Source organism: Daphnia carinata, chromosome 9, assembly GCF_022539665.2.
Source record: "Daphnia carinata strain CSIRO-1 chromosome 9, CSIRO_AGI_Dcar_HiC_V3, whole genome shotgun sequence".
Classification (NCBI taxonomy): domain Eukaryota; kingdom Metazoa; phylum Arthropoda; class Branchiopoda; order Diplostraca; family Daphniidae; genus Daphnia; species Daphnia carinata.
In genome coordinates, this window is record NC_081339.1 from 7,489,000 (window position 1) to 7,505,563 (window position 16,564).

Below are 16,564 nucleotides of genomic sequence, written 5' to 3' on the forward strand. Positions count from 1 at the left end.
GCATTTTTTTTTTTTTTTTCTAAACCCGTTAAATGATCCACTTGATACGAACTCGTTTAAAAAGAGGAAATCATTTTGCTTTTGTTTCGTTCGGCCCTTTTTTTCTTTAGTGTGATTGAAGTTCCTCTTTTCAACGTTTCTACGTGAATTCGATAGATGACAAAAGGGAGGGCTCTTGTACATCGCCGCCGGTCCTTGTATCGATATCGAAAAGTACGAATCAAAAGTGGAACACTTCCAAACTTTCGTTATAGAGGAGCTCTTCAAAACGGAAGTTCTTCAAAAAAAAAAAAAAAGGGGGGGGGGGGGGGGGACTTTGTATAGATATATATTTATATATCCCCCGAATACAAAACACACATCTGCCAGACCCCGACAAGTCCCCCTCCAAAAAAATTCTTTCAATCAATATCGATATGTTCGATGCATATCCTTCCGCAATGTTATCGATCCTCGCCATTTTGCCTTCCTAACGTATTTTCTTGCGCCCTTCTTTTGTTTTTACTTGACGAATCCATACATTTGCCAATGAGCTTGTTATGCCTAAATGGATATATTTTTCTTTTCTTTTTTTTTTTTTTTCTAAGTTAGGTCTATTCATTTTTTTTTTCTTTGTCTTACCTTTCGGGATGTGTGCGCATCACCCGTGTCAGGTATAGCGGGGGGGGGGCTTTCACCATCGTGATTAGGGATCGATTGTTTTGATGGTCGTAGCCTGGCAGCGACAGCTCCTAGCTCAGCGTGACAACGGCCAATTCTGAAAGTAAACTATAAAATAAAAAACATTAAAGCTTATGGAGATATAGCGAGCCGAAGCGTTTCACGTGCTCACTTGTGTTCCTCATTGAGAGTCTACCCGTCTCACTACCTGCCTTTGAAAATTCGATTGATGTTGAAGAACACTTGGAGAGCGGGGGCAGCAGCAAACTTTATAATGAATGCCGTTGGTATATATATATATATATATATATATATATCAATGATGTCTAAAAGTTGTTTGCTTCTTCTCCATTCGGAGTTTGTTTGGTAGTCATCACAAAAAGAGATCGGTGACCCTTTTGTGTGTGCGTACCAATTTCGCCCCCCTTCTCTTTCACGTCCGTTATGTATTGTGTGCAGAATTTTAGATGGTGAAAAGGAGGGCATAGACTTCAGCAAGTTCAATTAACATTGCCATTTTTAATTTTTTTTTTTCCAGGGAGCTTGGGCTTTCTAACGGCCGTCAAAAATACAACTGGCCACTTCGAGACTGACGCTTGAAAAACGTCGGTAGCACGTCGGGGACGCCAAGTAAATGGAGTGCGCGGCACGAAGACCCTTTCGTCAATTGGCAGTGGGCGGCGTGACGATGTTTGCCGTTGCCGTAATGATGGCCACCACCGCCTTCGGCCCAGCCGCCGCCCTCGATACAAGTAAAAAAAAAAAACAGAGACTTCGTACATATTTTTAGCTTTTTAAGGAACGGCCATCTTAATTGACGCTGCTGATTGGACTTCACTAACACGTCAACGACGTCGAGTGGCACGTGTAATTTAGCGAAATGTTGCAACACGCTCATCCTTTTTTTTAGTTGGGGGAATTGCGAATCATTTCGAAAATGAAGAAGACAAAAGGGCAAGATCTTTAATTAAAAGTTTGTTCTGTTTAGAACAAACCCCTTCCCTTTTTTTTCTTGTATAGGGTTTTGTCGATTGAATTAGTAGAACGGACCGGGTGGACTTTTTGAATGTAGAGCTTAATTAGAAGCTGAGGCCCCGAGGAGGTCAGTAACATCGTCTGACTCATCTCGGCCGTTGTTTTACCAACCTCATTCAATTAAAAACGCGCTGATTGCGTTTTCTCTTTTGTTTCTTTCTTTACTCTTCCAAACGAGAAGGACCGTTAACCTCTCCGACAAAAAAAAAAAACAAGAAAAAAAAAAACGCAATGAAAACATCTGTAACAATTTTCGGAGAATAAAAAAGGAAGAACAAAAGACAAGTGAAATTGGCCCTTTCCATTGTGAAAACCGAAATTCAAATAACGAGCCGAAAATCCGGCTTTTGTTTATTATTTTTTTTTCCCTTTCCACAAGAATAGGAATGGCAAAAACCTTTTTTATTTTTTAATGACGTAAATGCGTGTAGCATCTCAAACTTATGACATTTTACTTTTTGTGCTGTCTTCTTTGTATACGTACATCGTAAATTCATTTTCTTTTTCTTTTTTCTTGGCCTGTCGCTTCCCTTCTTTTTCTTTTTTTTTTTTTTTTTTGCATCTCTCGTCTACGACTCAATTAGGTCGATGCGTCGGCGCCTTGGGCATGGAATCGGGAGCCATCCGCGACGAGGACATCGCCGCCAGCTCTTCGTTCGACGGTGCCAGCGTCGGCCCACACAATGCCAGGTAACATAAAAAAAGACGCTCACTCAATAAATGGGATGTATCTGCTTTTTATTCGCTGATCCCAGCCTTTTGCATACCCTATTATAAGTTTAAGAAAAGCCAATTCAAAATGATGTGGAAACATTTCACGGCCATCGGCTCGGATGATGAAAGGAATGCTGATCCTAACATTATTGGCTTTGATTTTATTTTGATTTTATTTTATTTTTTTTCAATTCTTGTAACAAAAGTCAGAACTTGTTTTTCTTTTTTTTTTATCAAATAGTTTAAGGGGATTGTCTTTGTTACGTCATCGTATTGCTCTGGTGAAATTGCGGGAATCCGTCAAGCTGTGGAACTATCCTCCCTCCTCTTTTATTTTTTGTGTGTGTCTTTTAATTAGTCTCAATGGTGGATGCTTGTCTGAGTGAATGACAGGCGCGAATCGGTTGCTAATTGGCGCTGCCTGACATTAACCAGATGTTACGGCCAACGTGAGTCTACCGCTCCCGTTGGCAGGGATAGTCTACACTAGTTAGCATCCGATGATTGACTGTTCTTTTTGCCACGACGCTAACGAAAGCAAAAAGGATCTTGTTCCTTCTTCCAATTGAAAATGATTCGATTCAAACGGTTCGAAATTAATTGAAAATTCAAATCATGGTTTGCATTCAACAACGGACCTTACACGTCGTTTTATTGATCCCCCATCTTTCTCCACAAAAGATATTTATTTATTTATTTATTTATTTTTTTTTTTTAAAGAAAAATGCTTTGATTTGATGCGGTTTTAAACTCGAATGTCATCGTTTTGATTAAACTTGAACATCGCGCAGTCCGTCTCTCGTGATTAGTCCATTAGCGCAAGGCACACATACGATGACTATCCCGTCTTAATTTCTGGAGAAAGCTGAGCTGCCAACTGTTATGATTTTCGGTCTAGTCGGCTAGCGGATAAATTTCGACACATCAAATAAAACAAAAAAAATAAATGTAAACAAACAAAAAGCTTAATAGCGTATTCTATGTGTTTTTTTTTGTTTGTTTTTTGCAGAGTGCGTGTGGAGCGGAACGGAGGAGCGTGGTGTCCGCGCCAACAAGCCACTCACCAGCCGCGCGACTGGCTCGAGATCGACTTGAAGACCGACCACGTCATCACGGCCGTCGAAACTCAAGGTAAAAAAAAAATAAAAAATAATTAAAAACTGTTTCCAACTTGGTGAATGGAATAGTTTTGAGTTTTCACGTCTTGTCCTAAAGGCCACGGACACGTAACAATCGAAAGTATCAAGGTAGTGAATCAACAGGCAGTAGGTGAAGGAATGATTCTAAAAAAACAAAACAATGTTTTTATGTGGATCGTTTTTGAATTTTAAGTTTAAAAACCTTTTCCTTTTTTTTTTTGTGTGTGTATGTTCGACAGGACGATTCGGCAATGGCCAAGGGCAGGAATTTGCTGAGCACTTTCTGCTTGAATACTGGAGGGAATCGTTGGCTAAATGGGTGCGTTACAAGGACACGAAAAGCGAAGAGGTACGTACATTGCTCAATTACGCTTTAATCTTCTTTAATTTCCCAGAAGAGCGTTCTTGTTCTTCTTTTCATTTCGTTTAATGCCCATTAGCCCGGCCAACAGAAGTAATGGGGGGGGAGTAAATTGAATTAAACTACGAAATAAAAATTATTTTTTTTTTTTTTTTTTTTTTTTTTCGTACATTTCATACGTAAATTGTTGAACAGTGCGCCACGTTCAGATCGCACTGACATTTCTTTTTGGATTGTTATGACTTGCGTTAAGAAAAGGCCATGGAACTTCCTCTCTCTCTTTTGTTGACGTGCCCATTTTCCTTCTTTTCTTACGAATTTCTCTTCATCACTTGGGGTCTTGCTGCGACTCTCGCCAATGACAAAAGGACGGGGGGTAAACGACGACACGTAGGAACAGAAGAATAGAATCGAAAAGCGTCGAACTAGGACAAGAAAGCCGCTACCGTTGATTATGTGTACAACGCTGCCATACAATACGATGAGGGTCGCAAAATAGAAAAATCTTGGGAAAGAACCTCGCGCACCTTCGGCTTGTTACACTCACCTCGTTTCTTAGCCGCAATCTTGATTGTTATACAACCCACCTGCTTTTCACGTTGAATCTGTTTCATCCCCTTCCCCGTTTGCAAGAGAATGAAAAACTTTTGAAAATGACGTGCGGGCAGCTCCCAACTTTCCCGTTTTTTTTTTTTTTATGTGTGCGGATGGAACGTAGCCCCGTAATTATTTCGCGTGCGTCACGCACCAGGAAGAGAGACGGCATCTATTGAAACGTTGTACAAGTAGCGCAGCGCTTGGACAATTAAGATTTTTCTTTTTCTTTTTTTTTTTTTAAACTCAGTTTTGATGATTGTATTTTCCTCCCTCGTTAACGTATGGGCTTAATAGCGATGGGGGTGATGTCCGCCCTTAGATCTTAGGGGCGGGGGCATTCAGGAGCGGAAACGACTTCATTAAACAACGATCATCTTGTTGCTGCTCTTCGCTTTTAAATTTCGTTTGACTTTGGCTGCGAAACAAATCTTTTCGTCCTGTTGAATATCTCCGTTATAATCACGACGTTCCTTTTACACGTCACACCTTTCATGAAATTCAGAGTTACGTTAATATTTCAAAGAAGAACAAAAAAAAAAAAAAAAGAAAAAAAAAGTGTAACTGTAATGCGATACTAAGAATTGCGACGAATCAATGAGGAGGGCGAGTGTTAAAAGCTACGCCTTGAAAGCTCTCTCACGCGGGATTTCATTGTTAACGGTCAAAATCGAGCGAGCTCGTGAGAACCGGCTTTTCGTGCATTGTCTAGTGACAGTTAGACAAGAACATGAAAACAACGACAGCCGTCCTTTTTGTGTTGTCGTCTCTTATTACGCGGTTGTGTGTGCTGTGTGTCCTGACTCAAATCACAGTTCTTCCCAACCGAAAAAAAAAAAAAAAAGAAAGAAAGAGAAAGAAATTAAAATCAAGTTTAAATAACAACAACGGATATGTACCCGGTCGGTCGTCATTCACTCATTCTCACCGGCACAACAGGCAACCTGTTTTTTTCTTTCATTTCTCACCGAGTGACAGAGGCTTTTTTTTTTTTTTAAATATATCGCGTTGATGGATGTCGTGTTGAGAAGAAAATAAAGAAAAAAGAATTCCGTTTTAGAGTGAAACAAACGCCTTAAACGATCGTGCGTTTTTTTTTTTTGTACGAATGTCCCAGGCGCATTATTTCGTTTTGTTTTAACTTTTAAATGTTTTTTTTTTTTTGACATTTCGAACGAGATGCGAGCGAAGTGAGGAGTGATCTTCATTCACAATATGTTTTTGCATCGTTTTTAAAAGCTCAGGTTTGCCAAATTGCGTTTGGTTTCGGACCGGTTGGACGTGGATCCATCTACGTTCGTCTTTCATTTTCCACGTTCCCACTCTTGTGAGATGGCCGGGCTGAACGGTTCTTAGCGAGAGTAGCTTCTTCGTTACCGTTTGTGCAAGCCAAAGAGCTAATCACTGTACCATTCGAGCCTCGTCAACAAGTTTTCCGTTACACAGCTGCTTGTTTTCTAGCTCTTTAATCATCCACTCGTTTATGGACAAACGTCGAAAGGCTTTCTCGGCGTAGCCAAGCGCATCTCCTCACGCAGTTTTGGAATGGGCCCCTCTTTATTTTTTTGAAAAACTGGGATCTATCAATGCTTATTTGAACATCGTTTTGGCCATTGTCTTTTTAGTTTAATCGTATTGGACTAAATGAGGAAAAGTTGGACAGCGGTGATTCATACAACGTGCCCCGTTTCGAAAGTCATAACAAACAGGTGTGTTTTATAATAGCTCTCTCTCTCTCTCTCTCTCTCTTGTGTATAATTATCTGGAAGGAAGCACGACCGTGTTCCATCGACGCATTATTTTATTTTTACCTGCGTTTTTCTTTGCCCAACACGATTGGAAAGAAGTCAAACCAGACGAAAAACAGAAAGAAACAAGAAGAGTCCAAGTTCGTGTTTATCTTTTGGGGGTCTACTAAAAACTTCAAACCAGTAGGAGAAAATAAAAAAAAAACAACCGGAAGTTTGGAATCTAATTTTTTTTTTTTTTTCTAACGGGATGGAGGGGTTGTAGAAATAGGGCAAGAAAATTGAGAGGAAGGAGGGGGGGGGGGGTGAAACTTTTGAACGCACCGTCACGCAGACAACGACTTGGAGCAATCATAATCGAAAAAAAATCCAACAAACGAAAAGAAATCAACTCAAATTGACAAGTGAAACGTGTCCAAAATCTCCCAAATTTTAGTTTTTGGGCATTTTGCTTTTTAAAAACATTTCTTTCGAATTTATAATCAGTTGTCGTGTGCGTGTGTGTTACACGAAATGTCTGATCTATCTCGCAGAGCGCTCTCGCACAACGCCATTAGTCATAGAGAGCGATGTGTGTTTATAGTCAAGGCCCTTTTCGTGTAGATGCCAGAGATGTCAACGTCAAATGGCATCCCCCCCCCCTCCCTATGTTTTTGCCCGGCTGTACGTTGAAAAAAAAAAAAGTTACAAGACAGCAGAGAGTGAGCTGCGATGTAATACAGGGCCGGAGACAAGCTGGCTAATGAATCAAAAAGAAAAAAAAAAAAAGAACGGCCTTGATTTAGCCCTGTACACATGCCCGCCATGGATAGAAAAGCCAATCAACTCTCTGTTTTGGAATTCCCAGCGCTAGGCCAAAAAAAAAGGGGAAAAAGAAAAATAGATCGAAAGAGTTTTCTTCTCTGCGTGAGTGACACGTCATCTCACGAAGCCGACGCCGTTACGTAATTAAAAAGAATCTTTAGCGCTCCTAATTCAACGAGCGAATTGCAGTCAACGACCTTCTTAAGTTCTTTTTAAAAACAGCAAACCTCGTTTTGGAAAATTGAAGAAACAATTCAAAAATGATGATATGAAAAGATTTAAAAAAAAAAACAAAAACAACGTTGGATTCTATTGGATGTTTTGAATATGAACGAGTTGGGGGAGGGAGGAGGCCGGGGATGAACTTTGTTTATCCGGAGTTTCTCAACGTCACCAAACTTTATTTGCTGGATTGATGACGATAGAGTTGCGTGTTGCTCAGTTCTCGCTTCTTTTTTTTTTGTTTTTTTTTTAGAATGAAGTTTGCTCGGCGTATCGTGTAACTTTGACCGAATGGCTGGTAATAAGAGGGGGGGAGAGGGATATCATCAACAAGCAACAAAAAGTTTGGGACTTGTTTGGTTGGCGCCTCTGCTTTTGACGTTGATGACGACGTCGATTGTTGTTTCCCTGCACAACAAGGGATGAGCTGTAAATGAGAATAGGGTGCCGGAATGGAAAGAAAGAATATATTGCAGCCAATCAACAGAAAAGATCGATCGATTCTTGTACAGCTATTTACCTCTCGAAGGCCTACAAGGGTGCGATCAATAATCTTGTACATCCCATGTTCTCTTTTCGTTTTTTTTTTTTTTTTTTTATTCTTGCGATGCTCGAACGTACGCATTGCCCCGAGATATGTAGGGACTATGTTCAATTTGACGATCAAAGTCGGCTTGAATTCCACGGTCGTGATTATGTGAAGAAAACAAAAGAGACGCGTTCTTTGGCGAAACGCTTTTCAAATGATTTGCATAACTTGCTGCGTTCCTTCGTCAAACCCTCTCTTTTTTTTTTTTGGGTTTAAACCTACGTGGGTGACTGAATATTTCAAAGTGGAAGGCTTCTGTTACTTTCGGGTATTTAAATATGCAATTCGTCGTGTGAAATAAATCAGCGTCGTGTCAGCTGTTGGGATGTTTTGCTAATGCCCCCGAATAGAGTGCCGTCCCGCTAATTCAAATAATAACAGAATTGAAGATGATTGAAGTTTTTTTTTTTTGTTTTTTTACTTTTTTGTACTCATCTTCATTTTTTTTTAAATTCCCTTTTTCAGGTAATTGCAGGAAATACCAATACATACGTGGCCGAGAAGCGTGAATTGGATCCGGTGTTGATCGCCCGCAAGTTGCGATTTTTCCCGTACAGCCATCACAGGCGGACGGTTTGCATGCGAGTCGAGATTTATGGCTGCCCTTGGTACGTAATAAGATCCTGTCATCTCGCGAGAGACGCATTCATTTTGCACTAAAAAAAAACATTTTTTGTGTGTGTCTTATTTAACTACGTCATATCATAAACTGGTGAAGCAAATGTCGCTCCTAGCCGCCCGTCCATTCACGATGTGTAATGTTCGATCTGTTGTGGGTTTTCTTTGTGCTTTGAAGGTCTGAGGGCATTGCCAGCTATCAAATGCCGCAGGGAGACCAGCGCGGGGCCGGCTGGCAGTTCTACGACGCTTCTTACGACGGCATCTGGGACGGCTCTTTACTACGCCAGGGACTGGGCCAGCTGACTGACGGTAAACTCGGTCCCGACAACTTCAAAGCCAGCTACTACGACCAGGATCGAGGTAAAGATTTATGCCGAGTATCAGTTTTCTTCTCCCGACATTTCCCGTCATCGTTTTCATGGCCTTTTTTTTTTTTCTCTCTCTCTCTCTCTCTCTCTTCGCTTTCCTTCTTTTTTTTTTTGTTCGTTTTATGATCGACCGTTTCTAGGCTGGGTCGGGTGGCGTAACGACTCGCGCAACGGCCAGCCCGTCGAGATCGTCTTCGAGTTCGACACGGTCCGCGACTTCACATCGCTCAGTATCTTCGCCAATAATCAGTTTACCAAGGACGTCCAGGTAGGGTCGCATTCTTTCCATCAAGCAGTTTGCAACGTTGAAATAAATAACTAATAAATAACAACACCTTTCAACGCCATCGCTGAATGTTAAACGTCAACGTTAAATCAGTCACTATTTAAAAAACCAAGCAAAAAAAAAAGGCTTGCATTCCATACACAGTCATTTTTTGTCATTGAATTTTTACAGCCAACGTAAAATTCCTGCACGATTAGAACGGCAACGTGAATGAATCACGGCATGCCATTTGACAAGTGGCAACACAACACGAAAAAGAGCCGCGATTTTAACAATTTCCATCAATGAATTTGCGATGTTTTAGATCTTCTCCGAAATGCAAGTGCATTTCAGCGTTGGCGGACAAATCTACCCGGGAGAGCCGATTATCTTCCGTCCGCCAGAGGACCGAATTTTCGAGAATTCACGGAACATCAGCGTTAAGCTTCACCACCGAGTGGGCCGTTTCGTCAAACTGCGCTTGTCCTTCCCGGCGCCACCGGCCCGTTGGATCCTCATCAGCGAGGTCTCGTTCCGTTCAGAACCGGCCGCTAGGAATTACACGACCGAAGTAGATGGCAGTCCCGTCACTCCGCCAGCCGCCGCACCCATTCCGCCCGTCTCCAATTTGCCACTCCCGCCAAGCGGTCACGAAGTCGGCTCCAACGCCGGTTCGTCGGATCAAACCAACGGTAACGAACACGAATCAAAGTTCGAAGCAAGTCGTGATCTGTTTTTTTTTTTTTTTTTCGATATTTATGCCAATCAACGCCTTTCTTCCGCGGCCAATGAATCGTTTCTCTCTTGTCACACACACAGAAAAAGAAAAAAAGGAAGTTTCAAAAAAGAAAAAATAATATTGAACTTCCCTTTTCTTTTCTTTTTTTTTTAGGGCAAAAAAAAGAACTTTTCGTTTCGTTAACATGCCGAACATCAGACCGTAGTCTATTTCTACCTCAGTCGTCGACCATATGAATATAGAACGCTCATTTCCAAACCCTCCCATGTCACGCTTCGTGTTTCTTTTCTTTTTTCCGGTTTGAAACACGTCGAACTCGCCCAGTGGCGTGAGTGGCAGCCAAGCAGCCCTCCTTCACTCCCCATAGTCATTTAAAAAACCATAATCGTTGGAGCAGTTTTTCTTTTCGAAATGCATGGAAGCCTCTGCGTTTAAAAAAAAAAAAAAAAAAAAAAACGAAATACGATTTTCGGGAGGGGGAAGGCGACATCCGGCTGTGTGTCTCTTCTTTCGTTCTCATTCTCGTCAAATCAGAATAAGGCGCAGGATCCATTCCAAAATTTCACATCTGGGGGTCTCTGTCTGTCCGCCAACTTTTAAATCATATCTTTATGCCTGTAGCGTTCCAGCTTCATAAAAACCTTTGCAGAAGCACTTAAAACAAAAACAAAAAAAAAAAAAAAAACTCGAAATTATTAGTGTGACGGCATATCCAGGTATATTCCGGGATGAAAGATGGCGGTGTTCGCTGGCCCTGTTATGTTTGGAGCAGATGATAGGGCCGGCAAAAAAAAAAGGGAAAATTTTCATGTTGCATTCTTGTGACGTCATTGAATCCGACCGTTGCCACCAGGGTTCAGCGTTTTGTTATTTTACAGTTTGCACGACGTGAACCCGGTTTTTTTCTTTCTCGTATTATTGGCAATAACAAAAACGTACGAATTGGGAACAGTTTTCAATGGGTCGTTAAACAATCGCGTTCGTGAACTGGAAGAAGGTTGGAATTCTCAGACGTGGGGAGGTTGGAAGGGATCAAAGTTCTTCTTGGTTAACGTTAACCTAATCTGTTCGTCGAATACCCGAGTTGTTAAACAATTCAAGAAAATTCCCACTGCTTCTTGTTTTAATTCTTTTCTTTTAAACAAACGTAATTTGTACTAGACCTTTTTTTTTTTTTTTTTTTCTAATATTCTCTTGTTCGTTTTAATTTTTATGATATATTCTATTATTGTTTTGCCTTTGCAGAAACGAGCCCACCAACCAGGGAGAACCAAACGTACATGGCAATCATCGTCGGTGTTCTGGTGGCCGTCAGTTTCCTCCTAGCGGCTGCTATTTTCTTCATGATAATGCGAAGACGCCAACGCAAGAGCCTGTCCGGCAGTCCGCTACCAGACAAAGCCAATTGGGCCTCTCAGGTCGGGAGTCAACCCAGTCCACGTCTGTTGGACGGCTCTGTCGGTGAGCATCACGAAGATCAATTGTTGCAACACCATCGTGGCAAAATTTACAACAAGAACAACTCGCTGCCGTATGGCAACATTGGCGCCGACTTGTCGCGCTCGGACGCCGCCTCGCAATACTTGCTGCCTCACTCGCCGGCCAGCGCCCATTTGACTAGGACCGAGTACCAGGAGCCTTATCACGCCCTGCGCTTCTCGCCTTATTACAGTTACAGCACTCTGTTGCTGGCCGGAACTGAGGGCCCACTGAAAAAGACCAACACATCCGCAGGTAATCAAAAGAAAAACAAAAGAAGACAAACTGAGAACGCGACGCATTGCCATCGTAAATCAAACTCGCCTTTTTTTTAAATTCTTTTTAAATAAGCGACATTCTCTTAATGGGCCAAAGCAGCTATTTGGCTTTGGCCCTAAATGACTCTGGCCGATGGCCGAAACTGTTCTATGGATCCATTAATCTTAACGTGGGAATGGCGCACTGATCGATTTATGGCTCAGTTTCAGATACGTACGACTATGCCGTGCCGGATGTTAGCGGGATTAGCAGCTGCAGCACTGCCCATCAACCCCTACTAATCCAGCCATCTCTACAAAAACAACATCATCCGCTTAAGCCCAAATTGCCCGTCGCTTCGCCACCTCCGCACGCAATCGAAATCGACACTTTGGCCTCATCTTCTCATTCCACGACGACCACTGGCTCGACATCCTCAGCGTCCGTCCGTCTAGGAGGCAGCAAGAACAACAATCAAATCGGCCACTTGAACGGCATTAGCGAATCCAGCCCATTGAAAAAGGTAAGGCAGTCCCGTCTGCTCTCACGTCCTAAAATGTAGAATTAGATAGACGTGAACAATTCCCCGTCCGGTTCAGAATATGTTAAGTGTACGGCCGGTTTGATTGCCGAGCCACATCCGGAATAGGAACGAACGGACCCTTTATTGTGCTAGTTACATCCAGAGTACGACGTCTTTCCTGCGCTCAAGTCAGGCAATCTGCTTTAATCTTTCGTGATATTGATTGACGAAGGACCCCAATGATGGATGTACATCCACGGCACGCGATGAAGCACTCAACCATCCATCGCTTTCCACGCGCATACATACGTTATCAGCATAATAAACCGATTATCGTAATGGGCCTCAAGAAAAGAGTGGCGACCGCAGGGTTAGAGCCATTTCCCAATATTTTCCGAGTAGAATTGAATTATTGGATACGTTCTAGCTACTAAAGCTTCAGAAGAAAAAGAAAAGTCAAACTTGATTCTTATTTCGTAATGTGACGTGACGCTATCAGACGACAAGAGAAAGTTGACGTGCAAGGTAAAGCCACTGCTCAAAAGTGCTACACGGCTTTAAAAAAAAAAAAAAAAAAATAGGCCTTCCACATACATCTCGTAGATATCACGTTGACATTAAAATTGAGTTTCTTTCTATATTGTGGATAGGAAATACAAACGGGGATCGTGTCACGAGATCACGTCGTTCAGGGATTGAATAAGCTTTTGGGTACAATCGTAGTGAAATGTAAACATACGCTCATGGCATTTGTTTGATGTTCCAACATAATATGTGGCGCTTTGTGATGTGAACAGCCATTCGAATTATTGCCAAATTCTGTTTCCGCTGTTTTCACAGCAAATGTTCTACTTGCACAGTGAAACAAAAACGAAGAAAAACTTACGTTCTTTCGTTGTTGAAAGTCTAAAATCTTAAACGAGCGTACGAGTGACAGGTGGTGAAGATCGAAACGCCCTGCTTACCAATCATTATTTCAAGTCGTTAGACGGCCATTACTGAATTGTACAGTAAGAAGATAGACGATAGTGAATTGATAACAATGAAATAACTGGTCGTTATTCACAAAGGCCATCTTTCGAAAAGACGTTAAAAAAAAAATACGCTTGAATGCAACAGTTTAAAAGCTTCTCGGGATTGCGTCTAAAGAAACACGTTGGGCCATATTTTTACGATGGCCCTATATATATATATCGGTTAAGTACCATCCATTATGGCTTCGTTATTGTAAGTCCATAATCAGCCAGCTGAGCTATAAAAGCAAAGTGCGCAGTGTACCGACTCCTTGACGTGACGAATCAATAATGGTTTCAACTAGGTTTGAAATGATGAAGCAGCTGATGGCATTTCTTTCGACACCTCATTGCCTCGAGTCATCTTTATTTTTTTTTTTCAAGAATTTAAATTACCCAAGCACACACAGAAAGTGGTTTCTTATTTGCTCCAATAAAACCGCTATTTCGCCTCGAATGTGTTTATAGTGAGTCTTTAGAGACGCCAGCGATCTGCACGAACGCTTTGTTGATTGGAAACCACGACTCTGCGGCGCCCACGCTCGTTTTTTTTTTTTTTAATAGGGGGTCTATGGTCAACCACGGATTCTTATTACGTCAGAGGCGCCCAGTTTGGCATCTTGACTTTGAAGGTTTTTTTTATTTTTTTTTATTTTGGCGAAAGCCACAAAGAAAAGTTAAGAAACGTGGCCGCAAAGCCAACGACCCCGAAGTATTGGGTCGTTGTAGTTCTCCGCTTAGACCTAATTGGATCATTGTCTAGACGTGATCCCTTTTCGACGCCCTTCCGCAAAGGCCTAACGAGATTCCTGCCATGGCCTTGCAGAGTTGTCCTCCATCGTAACCAGTGCGAATAGTAGGTCAAACTGGAAAACTAAATTCCTTGGTGTTATTCGATATTGTCGTACGTGCCCTGCGTATTGCGTAACACGCAATCAGACGAGACACTCTGAAAGTTATGAAAGTATTCGTTCGAAATTAAGTCTGAATTTATGTTTTCCGAGAGAATAAGCATTATATTTTTTATTTATATTTGTATTGTTTTCATAGGGTTCATTTACATCATCGTTTTTTATTTTTTTTATATAATTGCAGCCCGCGGACCGTGCAGAATTATTGTCCGCTCTGAAATCACGGGCCGAATCGCTGATCATCCCGGAATTACCACGTAGCAAATTGCATATGGTCCAACGCATCGCCAGTGGCGCGTTTGGTACCGTCTACAAGGCCGAAGCCGAACACATTCCCGAGTATGGTAGCGCCGTCTACACTTCACGGCGGCTGGTGGCCGCCAAATACCTTCCCAATACCTCCGACAAAGACAAGTAAATCATTTTCTTTTTCTTTTTCTTTATTTCTTTTGGCTTCGTGTTTGATGAAGTGCTTTTGATTTCGTTTCTTTTTTCCCTCATCTTCTAACCTCAAATATCCGGTGCGTGTTCTCTCATTCTCAACAGATCGGGATTCTACCAGGAAGTGAGGCTACTGGCCGCTTTGGACGATCCTCACCTGTCGCGCGTTCTGGGCGTTTGCACCGCTGAAGAGCCATTTTGCGTCGTTCTAGAATATCTGGAATTCGGCGATCTGAACCAATTTCTCAAATTGCATCGATTCCGACCGGATAGCCACCACAACTCGTCCGATAGCCGCAATAACATATCGAAAACGTTCTCTACCCCGGACGAAACGTTAACGTATGAAGCCCATTAAAATCATTTTGCGGCAACGACAATGTTTTCTAAATACGTCTTTGTTCCTTTATCAACAGAATGGGCAGCTTGATATTTATTGCCTGTCAAATCGCCTCCGGAATGCGCTATCTGGAATCGCTAAATTTCGTCCACCGCGATTTGGCCGCCAGGTAAATTTACTTCATGTTGTTCTTGTTGTTGTACAAGTTACCGGAAACTAATCCAATATTTCCCACACACAAAAACAGGAACTGTTTGGTAGGCAAGGGACTTCAGGTTAAAATCTGCGATTTCGGTACAGACAGCGACATATACGGATTGGATTATTATCGCACGGAGGATCAGCTTATCGGCTTACCTGTTCGCTGGATGGCATGGGAATCCGTAATACAGGTATTAAGCAAACTGAAAATCCTAAAAGTCCTAGAGTTGTACGATGGAAAGTTTTGCAACTGTAACCATCCATTTGCTTTAGGGGAAATATACGACCAAGAGTGACGTGTGGGCATTTGCAGTGACACTATGGGAAATACTGGTCCTTGCCCGGCAGCGTCCTTACCAAGAACTAAGCGACGATACGGTTGTAGATAATTTGCAGCATTTTGCACAAGGAAATCTCACCAGTGCACCCCCTTGCGTCTCGCTGACCAGACCGCAGCACTGTCCTCGCGATATATATGATCTGATGTGCGAATGCTGGCGGCGGTTGCCCACTGAACGGCCTTCCTTCCGCGAAATCCATCTTTTCCTGCAGCGCAAGAACCTCGGCTATTCACCCACCGCATAGTAACTCCCCTCGTTTAGAAATTCACGTATGTTGAAGTTCACGAACGCTGGTACAGTTCTGTCGTTCGTCTTATTCTATATATTGCTATTATATTCACTTCCTGCATATCAACAGCGTCACAAATCCTTCGTGAGAAATGTAACGGTTGCTTCTGCTGTGATATGCACCAATTCTGACTCGACCATTGATTCTATTATAATTTAATTTTTATACGGATGTATGCAAACCACTTACTGTTTAGCTAGCTATTTCATTTTGATTTATTTTAATCAGCTAGTCAATTCGCCGCTTCATTTCTGTTGGTTCCGTTATCATATAAGGTGTCTTACAGTCTGGAAACATGGGGTAAGTGTGGTTCTTATTTCTAGGGTGCAACGAGCACCAACTGGTATTTAATATATATATATATATATATATATATATAAATATATATCTTTAAACGTGATCGATTGTTTAAACTTTCGAGTTTACTTTATTCGTACTATAACGTCGTTTGTCGTCGCAATGCATTTTGTATACATATCTTTTTTTTCGAGCATCCCAACTGCTGCACTACTGTAGTGTTAATAAAACGGTACTACCCATTATAAGATCAATTACTCCGTTTCTTTTTTTTTTACTTCTTGATATCCGAAGTAAATAGTAATTAAATATCGAAACCCGTTCGATTACCCGGTTTATATCGCATTTTACCCGGATTAGCCGATTTTACCACAAATAATCGATTTTTTAGGATTCGAAAATTTATGGCAACGGTGCCAACCGTCGAACTCGCTGATCGGCGATGGGCTATTGTATGGTCATTTACCGCCAAAGTTTCAGGCGGATAGGGTTGTGTACTCAATCCAAAGTAAAAAGTATTTTACTTCCAATTTTGTGAGCCATAAGGATGGAATTTTGTTCTTCGATGTAAATAAAGTCTTATTTTGTCAAAAGTCTGCTACAAATGGTAAT

The 16,564-nt window shown here is 41.7% G+C and overlaps 1 protein-coding gene across 1 annotated transcript in view; it reads left to right on the top strand.

Moving 5' to 3' along the window:
• The window catches only part of LOC130700763 (discoidin domain-containing receptor 2-like), a 28,892-nt gene extending 12,696 nt beyond the window's left edge, over positions 1–16,196 (top strand). Inside the window, exons 3-17 of the mRNA XM_057522744.2 lie at positions 1,199–1,412; positions 2,280–2,385; positions 3,419–3,540; positions 3,788–3,897; positions 8,332–8,474; positions 8,663–8,847; positions 8,996–9,123; positions 9,446–9,812; positions 11,105–11,593; positions 11,821–12,119; positions 14,228–14,457; positions 14,590–14,826; positions 14,901–14,993; positions 15,072–15,216; positions 15,299–16,196. Of these exons, the coding sequence (XP_057378727.1) occupies positions 1,295–1,412; positions 2,280–2,385; positions 3,419–3,540; positions 3,788–3,897; positions 8,332–8,474; positions 8,663–8,847; positions 8,996–9,123; positions 9,446–9,812; positions 11,105–11,593; positions 11,821–12,119; positions 14,228–14,457; positions 14,590–14,826; positions 14,901–14,993; positions 15,072–15,216; positions 15,299–15,610 (3,084 nt within the window). The 5' untranslated portion in view covers positions 1,199–1,294 and the 3' untranslated portion in view covers positions 15,611–16,196. The remainder of the gene's footprint in view (positions 1–1,198; positions 1,413–2,279; positions 2,386–3,418; positions 3,541–3,787; positions 3,898–8,331; positions 8,475–8,662; positions 8,848–8,995; positions 9,124–9,445; positions 9,813–11,104; positions 11,594–11,820; positions 12,120–14,227; positions 14,458–14,589; positions 14,827–14,900; positions 14,994–15,071; positions 15,217–15,298) is intronic.
• Positions 16,197–16,564: the final 368 nt, after the last annotated feature.